This window comes from Gymnoscopelus braueri (genome assembly GCF_963280865.1).
Source record: "Gymnoscopelus braueri genome assembly, chromosome: 1".
Classification (NCBI taxonomy): Eukaryota; Metazoa; Chordata; class Actinopteri; order Myctophiformes; family Myctophidae; genus Gymnoscopelus; species Gymnoscopelus braueri.
The window spans coordinates 56,636,601-56,646,035 of NC_137603.1; the positions used below are offsets into that span (position 1 = coordinate 56,636,601).

The 9,435-nt window shown below is 40.4% G+C and overlaps 1 protein-coding gene across 2 annotated transcripts; it reads right to left on the minus strand.

Annotated features, from left to right (window-relative positions):
* Positions 1 to 337: 337 nt before the first annotated feature.
* LOC308103383 (uncharacterized protein) lies at positions 338 to 2,439 on the minus strand. Of its 2 annotated transcripts, none has more exons than XM_080453331.1 (4): positions 2,381 to 2,439; positions 1,628 to 1,755; positions 1,316 to 1,403; positions 338 to 885 (listed from the first exon to the last, which is right to left on the minus strand). In XM_080453331.1, exons 2-4 carry the CDS (start codon positions 1,723 to 1,725, stop codon positions 481 to 483), a joined length of 591 nt encoding a protein of 196 aa, XP_080309457.1. In that variant the 5' UTR covers positions 1,726 to 1,755; positions 2,381 to 2,439; the 3' UTR covers positions 338 to 480. The 2 variants fall into 2 exon arrangements, with proteins under 2 accessions (XP_080309457.1, XP_080309458.1); XM_080453332.1 differs by having other exon boundaries at positions 2,376 to 2,435.
* Positions 2,440 to 9,435: the final 6,996 nt, after the last annotated feature.

Below are 9,435 nucleotides of genomic sequence, written 5' to 3' on the forward strand. Positions count from 1 at the left end.
TAAACAGCAGCAACACACGTACGTGGACATATGGAATATAAAGACTTAAAGTTTGGGGCAAAAGTTCATATTTACCACCTTGATCTGCTCTCTGAAACCAAGACAATCTTTGCAGAAGGTGAGTAGGTAATTTTAATCTAACGCTGACAGTGAGAGTGAGTGGTGGAAAGTAACTAAGTACATATACTCAAGTACTGTACTCGAGTATAATTTTAAGGTATTTTTATTGAGTAATCAGGGGCACCCAATCGAAAAAATAAGAATTAAACAACATAACCCTAACCCTAACCCTAAACCCGAATTAAAGTAACAAAAAAACGAAAATAAAGTACCCAAATCCACGAAATTAACCGCAAAATAAATAATAATTAAATAACATAACCCTAATCTAACCCTAACCCTAACCCTAAACCCGAAATAAAGTAAAAAACAAAACAATATAAAGTACCCAAATCCGCGAAATTAACCGCAAACAATTGGTCACACATACGCGATCCCTGCGAGCGCTGCGCGCGCGTACATTTGTGACAAGCAGCGTTCCCAAAACGGGTCCAGGCCATTTCCATCACTGGTGTTCTCCAGCTTCTCCATCTCTTCACTGTGTGTCTTCTCCAGCTTCTCCATCTCTTCACTGTGTGTCTTCTCCAGCCTCTTCATCTCTTCACTGTGTGTCTTCTCCAGCCTCTTCATCTCTTCACTGTGTGTCTTCTCCAGCTGAGCCACAGCTGTCTTCTGACTGTATGTTTGGGCTAGGATTATGGCTACGGCTAGTACAGTTAGGATTTGGAATAGGGTTAGGAACGGTTTAGCATGTTCTTGGTTTGTGTTGGAAGTATTTTCTTCATCCTTTTTAGCAGGTTCTTCCTCCAGTTCTTTAATACGATCCTTTCAATTCAATGAAATTATAGGTTAACATGTGATAATCATCATTTACTCTTACTTATTACTCTTACTCAGTGATTCTCAAAAAGGGCCCCCAGTTGCAGTGGCTTAATTAGCATAGGGTTGGTGGGTTATGTGAACCCATACACGGGGACCCTCCAGGAAAGGATTCATTAATTCATCACAGCTTTTTGGCAAAAACAAGCTACATTCAACTGCCAATAACTATGGAATGGATTATCGCGACGCCACAATTTATTTTCTCAGATTCTACAAGACTCTACTACGTCTTTTAAAGTGATCGGCGGGTGGATCATTGTGAAGAATAATATTCTATGATTTTTCAAAGGTAAGTGTAAACGCTCGGAATCGCTGGCAAGGGCAGCATAGATGATGTTTAAACTCTGGCGGTTAATGAGCAAAATAAAAATACCTGCTGCTCTTTGATTGTCTTCTGTAGATAAACAGAAGACTGCTCATCTTCAATCTTATTCAGAAGTAGGATTATTTCCTCTTTATTCCTGTGGAATACAGTACATAATATGTTAGTGTCATTCTACATTGGAATACAGTACATCATATGTTAGTGTCATTCTACATTGGAATACAGTACATCAGTTAGTGTCATTCTACATTGGAATACAGTACATCATAATGTTAGTGTCATTCTACAGTGGAATACAGTACATCATATGTTAGTGTCATTCTACAGGTAGGTTTTTCTGCATACTGTGTTCCAGATTACTTCTTGATCTCATTCTCCAGATCCATGATGGATTCTTGGGATCGTTTCAGATCCTCCTCCAGCTTTCTGTTGACTCTCTGAGCTCTCTCCAGGTCCATGTGGAGCTTCTTCTCTTGATCCAGAGAACCCTCCAAATGCACAATAATACAATTGTATTCAGTAAACATATTCTCTCCACAGACTCAACTCACTCATGGTAGAGCAGAGACCTTTACACACACACACACACACACACACACACACACACACACACACACACACACACACACACACACACACACACACACACACACACACACACACACACACACACACACACACACACACACACACACACACACACACACACAACCAACCATTTCGATCATCATTGAACATGCTAAACAGGTTTATCTCCTATAGGCTACTAGGCGGGCTATCAAAACAAAATGCAATACAATACAATGCCATGATCACGCCATGAACTGTAACTAAACTAAGGAAATAAACGTGTCATAACTTTAAGATAAACCTGATTAAAGCTTCTCCCAGACAGTGTGGGGCTAAACAGAAGCTCATGGTTCAACCAAAATGTCACATGGATTCTCAATGGCTGACACGATATAGCCTTCTACCCTCAAGTAGAATGTTAGACAACCACCCTAGTTCTGGAAAAAGGAACGTAATACAATATAAAATAATCATGCTTAACTAAAGCAAAACATTGTCCAAGTACACATCTCAATAAAATACACAAGTACATACTGACCTTACCAGTTAGCCAGAAATTATATTTTCACTCCTGTCCGCCCGTCTGCGTGAGTCCGTCTGTGAGTCGTCTGTGAGTCAACTCTATAAATACATTACAGAACAGTAAGAAACACCAACATCGTGGCACTGCCTCTTTAAATAACCTTGACTTCCTTCAGCCTGATAGATATGAAGTCAGACTGGTTTAGATAATGATCTAATCTGCTTCTATCATCAACTGTTAATCTCATACATTCTTGTATTGTTCTTTTTACTAGGTGTGTTTGTGTTCCGTCGGTTAGACCAGCGGTTTTCCACCAGTGGTCCTTGGGGGAGTACCAGGGGGTCCCCAGCTAAATTAGTTAACATAGTGTCAGAATCATTTTAACCACTTAGCTTTGGCTATTTTTGAAAAATCTCAAAAATGTGTGCATATCTTTGAATATATTCATTTTTTAAAGAGAAAATTTTTAACTCAAATCCTTGCTTCTGGGGGTCCCTGGCATAAAACATTTTCAGATGGGGGTCCGGGGCCAAATGTATATCAATTTAGGGGTCCTTGGCATGAAAAAGGTTGAAAACCACTGGGTTAGACTAATGCTGCTACAAAGATACAGGCTACCATTCTTTAACTCTTTACCTGCCAGAGTAATAGTGTGCCACTGCTGCCAGCAAAAAATTGCGATTTTACTGTAGGCTACCTTTGAAAAATCATGGAATATTATTCTCTGTGACCTCCGTCGTCACGGAGATTGCCTTGTTGTCGTAGTGGAGGGGGAAAAAAATATCTGCACAGGGTAATCCATTGCACAGCTGTTGCCGTTTGAATGCAGCTTGTTTTTGCAGTAAAGCAAGAGGAACGGAGATATAGTAATTTCCCCATTGGAAATAAACAAGTGTCAATTCCGTGTCTGTCGTCATCAGGCAGTGAAAGCATCATTCATACGATTGATAACAGCGCCAACTGGTGGAAAACCACTGAAAACACAAAATCAGGTCTTTCTCGTCAACGGCAGCCTTAGCAGAATCCGACGAGAAATCTCGACGTGGCAGTTAAAGAGTTATAGAGCTATAGAGACATGAAATACAAAGTCATACTTATTTAACACATCCTCTGCCAGTTAGTAATTTATTAATTCATCCGCTGCTGCCAGCATTTTTTACCTTATTTTGACAATCCACGGAGCGCCATGATGAGGACACGGATGTAAACAAAGGCTGTTTGGGGGCAGGGGGGGGGACGGGGGTCTCGTCTATCCACTGGAACAAATTATTTGTTTACCGCGATCGTCCATTCTGTTGTAATCGGAAAATGAATATGGCTCGTTTTCAACAAAAAAAAGACATTTGAGCTAGATAAGAGTTTTTCTACATCTCATAACATGGGAGTGGATGGACTGACTGTTTTTGCGATGACTTCATCATGTATTGTGTCTATTTTTATTTATTTATTTAAATAAAAGCCTTCCATTGCATGTTTGATTGATTTGTTTTTCCACCCCCCCCCCCCCACTCCCTTGGGTAAAAAATCACCAGCCACCACTACTCACTAGACACAGGTGAACACAACAAGACAATCAACACTGGGATAGGCTGGACGACTATGGGGAGATTGGGGACACAGGCAGTGGTGTAAAGTACTTAGTAGTTAGTTAGTTAGTTAGTTAGTTAGTTAGTTAGTTAGTTAGTTAGTTAGTTAGTTAGTTAGTTAGTTAGTTTAGTTAGTTTAGTTAGTTTATTTATTTCGGGCATGATTTTTTTTTTAAACAAAACAATTGAACATACAGTACAATAGTCAACATGGGGAGACTATTTGTCCGAAAAGGTATGGGCTGAAGCCGAAGCTTATTTTGCCCACCTTATTACCATTTACAATAAATGATCATTGTAGCATAAGGAAAACGTAAGCGCAAACAAAAGAAAATGAACTAACACAAAACCTCAAATATTACATTTCAGAACAGATGAAACAAAAAGAAGAAAAAAATTACATTTTGATTTACATTATCTTTTTAGACATAAACAATTTCTTATACAGCCAACCTGAGGTTTGATCATTTTATAGTAGCTTTATATTAATGTTGAATATAGTCTATAGTATATACAATAAAAATACATAACATTGATTGATTTAATCCTTTATTAACAACATTATTAGATTAAGGTAGTACAGTCAAAGGTTCATTAGGCTAAAAGGATAACACAAAAATCCCCAGGGGCCTTGTGGTCCATTGTACTCAATTCACATATAATACATACAATAAAATACAAAACATATTGTAATAAAGCTCAGTAGAATCATAAGGTATATTTACAGAGAAAGGAGGCGTGGGGGCGGGGGGGGGGGGGGTCAGAGATAAACTATGTTCACTAGTATTTTAATACAAGTGGAATAAAAAATGCCCATCTGCGATGTGACACGTTGTGAGCTTGTAGATCAGCTATTATCACTATTGTAACCCATTTAGACCTGGAACCATGTAACTATACCTTCCAAGCTATACCTTCAAAATCTCTGGTTCCCCAATCTACACCGTAAAGTCCTCAGTGTTAATTAAACTCAGAGTATACAAATGGAACCATATGGACCCGTAAGGTCCATTGGGTTCCATTTGTGCACTCTCACGCCATTTGTACACGCCCGTCCGTGACTAGCTAATCTCTGGCACCGTTGGACCGATCGACATGAAACTTTGAACTCTTTGGAGGCCATCAAGTAAAACCCTCTGCCCCAAATTAAAAAAATAAAATAACATATTACTCCTACACATTTTTGTCCAAACATCACTCAAATCGGTACAAATTACCTCTATAGTCATATGATCAAGACGGATCTGTCCGATTTTTCATATTCCATCGTGATTGACTAGGATTGCCTTCTAAAGTTTGCAGGAGTGGCCCGTTTTGAACAAACTTTGCTCTGGAGGAGTTCTGTGCTCCAAGGAGCACATTTTACTAGTTTTCGTAGGGGGCGTGACGCGAGACGCGGCTTCTGATTAGCTGAAACAGGAGCGATCGCGAGGCGGTGTTGACGTCTCGGAGGTACCGAGATTAGGGGGGTAGGGGGGGGGTGGGGGGTGATTTATCATCCTGCCCCTATCGAGACATAACTCGAACGGCGCTGAGTCGGCTTGCAGTGGACTTCGCAATGTTCGGCACAGCGTCAGCGACTCGCTCGCTCTGCGGTGCTTCTCGTGACTCAATCCACTGCAGACGGCGCGCCTCCATCTGGGCTGTCCCAAAGCAAGCGCTCCTGTAGAGGGTTGAAAATGGATTAAAGAAAATAATTAGTTAAAAGAGTCTTTTTATACACTCTACAGGTTAGTAAAACGGAATTTATAATGATCAGAATAAGAATGATATCCATGTTAAGCATCTGTGTCTCAAGAAAAGACGTTTTGATGCAACAGTGGTTTGTGCTGCCTGCTGTCTGGTCAGATGGACAACGTGTCCTATATTAATACTGGTGTTCCTGTTAGCATGGTGTCACATGAAGGGACAAACACTAAAGTACAGATGGTGAAACATTATTCTGAATGAGTCAGCAATGTGTGCAATTCATGAAGAATTCTAGGAGGAATGTTATTCATGTAATGGTTGGTGGAATTTACTTCTGACAAGTTAATGTAAATGTATGTTATATGTAAAGTGCTCATGTAACAAGGTACCTTTGGAAAACTGGTGTAATGACTAAATGGGCTAAATGTGTTTTTTTGTGTGGAGAAAATGGGATTGTTTGGTTTATATAAGAACAAGGAAAACATTACAGATGAGGTTTATTGCATACAAGACAGCTATTTTCTTATTTGTGTTTTGGTAATGCTGTGAGGACCATTCAAGTGGATACCCTACAACTAAGTAGCCTACTTTTATTAATTTCTAGATGAGAAACTGGATTGGAGAGAAAGTATTGTATATTTTTGGTGATGTGTATTTTTGTTTGATAATACTGCACTGGGAATACTGTGATGGAGTTTCTGTGTTGTTGAATGAGTCAATGGCCAATTCAAGATATTGTTTGATAAGCAATTGAATATATGAAGTGACTGTTATGGTTCTAGCTCAGGGTTAAATGGTCACGTCATTTTGATCCAGCAGTGAAACGATCAACATAAACAGAGCCTGTTCTGTCTTTTTATACGCCCTACAGACTCTACAGGTTACCCGCCCTACTCTGACCCCTAGCGGAGGCGGGCAACGCGCACATCTCACAATATTAGTGTACCCTTATGCAGTACATTTACTTAAGTACAATTTTGAGGTACTTTTACTTTACTGGAGTATTTCACATTTTCAGTACTTTTACATCTACTCCACTACATCTCTGAGGTAACTTTTGTACTTTTACTCCACTACAATTATTTGAAAACTTTAGTTACTAGTTACTTTGCAGATAAATGATTATATTATAAAACATATATTAACCACTTTAGCCTTTTTTATATCTAGGCTATTTGAAAATAGCCGATCTACAAGCTCACAACGCGTCGCATCGCAACGCGTTGTGAGCTTGTAGATCTGCTATTTTCAAACATTTTAGTACTTTTACTTTTGGAACTTTAAGTACATTTTTAATACCAATACTTTTGTACTTTTACTCAAGTAAATGTTTTATTCCAGACTTTTAATTATAACAGAGTACTTTTACATTGCAGTATTGATACTTTTACTTAAGTCAAACATTTGAGTACTTTTCCCACCACTGGGGAATGTGTGTGTGTCAGTGTGTACCGTTCAGGCACACGTCCAATCACAGAGTCCTGGATTCAAACCTGGCTCTTGACCCTGGGCCCCATGTAATCTGTTCCTTAAGCCGCCAGCCCCCCATGCCTGTCTTTATCTACAGTTATATCTGATATACTAGCTGAACGGCCTCCAAAATAAGATTGACAGTATTGTGCGTGTAAAGAACGGTTACAGCAGTTTCCACCCACCTCTGCATCTTGCTTCAAGGCCGGCCATGTGCCAACTAAACTCACACCACTACAGTACAATACATTCAACTGTTAAGTTCAGTGCTGATTCAGCTCTAAAACTGTTTACTTTTCGATGGACAGAAAAAAAAACTTGACATTGAATCAATCAGTAATTGATTGATTGACACTGTTGTCTAGGGAAATGTCAACACAGATCCAGTGTTTGTCAGTCAAAATCTAATTCTAGTCCAAAGGACATAATGAGTGTGAGAGGACAGACACACATTACTGTGGAAGTGTACTTACAACCTCAGTGATGTCAACACAATGTAAGGCAGGACTTTTTGTCTCCGCCAGGCCGAAAGGCATGGCGAGAGAGTATGTTTTACCCCCTGTCCGTGTGTCCGTCCGTCCATCTGTCTGCGAGCAGCTAATCTCCGGCACTGTTGGCCCGGTCGCAGCGAAACTGTGCACACACACTGCCTGGATGCCAATTCAGAACCTCTGCCCCAAATGAGGCTGTTATAGCGCCACCAGGAGGTTGATTTGTGCAAAACCCATTTTTTAAATATTAGCCTACTTTACCGAAAGATCACCCAAATCGGTACACTGTATCTCTATAGTTATGTGATCAAGACTGATCTATCGGATATTTCATATTCCATCCTGATTGGCTAAGGTTGGCTTCCAAAATGTGCAGGATTGGTCCGTTTTGAACAAAAAACTCAAATCATGAACGCAGCATGCGATTTCAGTAAAAATGTGCACGCACATTCCCACTAGGCCGAGGAAGAAATGCCACCCTTTTCACATTGGCCTATTATAGCACCACCAGGAGGCCACAATAACCTACCTGACCTGGCGGAGACCTGTGCTCCGAGGAGCACTTTTTCTAGTTTTAATTGATTTCATCAGGCATTTCAGCTTCATTAGGAATGATAGTAGAGAGAATGAAATTTGAGAGGGAGAATATCGAGGATGACATGCAAAATAAATCATGAGCTGCCATGAGCAGACGTATGGTCACCGGTATACTGAGATGCATAGAGATAGTAATCTAGGATCATGGGTATAACCAAGAATTTATGATCAGTCTAAACGGTATAATCTCTTCACTGAATAAAGCTGTTTCAGATTCCACTTGAGAGAGATTTTTTTTTAAAGCTATATCAGTGGTGGAAAAAGTACTCAAATGTTTTACTTAAGTAAAAGTATCAATACTGCAATGTAGAAATACTCTGTTATTATTGCGTAAGCTGCAGTAAGGTACTTACTATGGGATATCATCGCCCCCTGGCGATCACACAGAGCACACAAGTACTCCCGAATTCCAATTCCTATTGGATAGGCTCGTGTGACGCAAAACACCGGCGACCGGTTGTGGTATAAATACCACTGCGTCACATGGACTCGCCCTCTTCTTCCACTCTGCTTACGCGACTGCGCACGGAGCCGAACTAGCACTACGGAGAAACTTGACGAAATCCAACACAACCCAAAGCGAGGGCGCTAACATTGGTCAAGCTCCACGTGACACGTGTCAATATGTTGACACCAATGCCTTTGATTGGCTAGAGGGACGCATGACGAAATAAAATCCTATAAATAGGTGTGTCACTTCAAAAAGCCGGGATAAGACAGGATCAATCAGTCTTGATTGGAACAGTACCTTCAAGTCCAAATCACCCGTCCGTGCGTGTGTGTGTCCCTCTGAGAACACCTAACATTGGTCAAGCAAAGGCGCAGAAGGCCAAAGCTAAGAAAGCATACTCATCTACAACAGTAACACAGAAGAGGACTATAGAGTTGAATTGATCCCACAACAAGGTCGAAGTCTTAATACTGTAACAATTGGCCGCCTTGATCAAATACATTATGTAGCACTAGAGAAAACTGACATAGATCAAACACACCAATCAACTGCTGAAACTGTTCAAGACAATGAAGATGAAGAAGACAGACAAGCATTTGAACAAACCAGTCAATTACGACGACTCCCATATGACACATTGCTTCAAGAAGAACATCTTTTAGATGCAGACACTACATATTCAGTCGCCCCTGCAGAACACCAAAAGCCACGCGCATTCTACCAAGACGACCCGTTCTACCAAGACGACCCGTGCTATTAAAATAGCACAGGTCTGCTGGCGGAGACTTGTG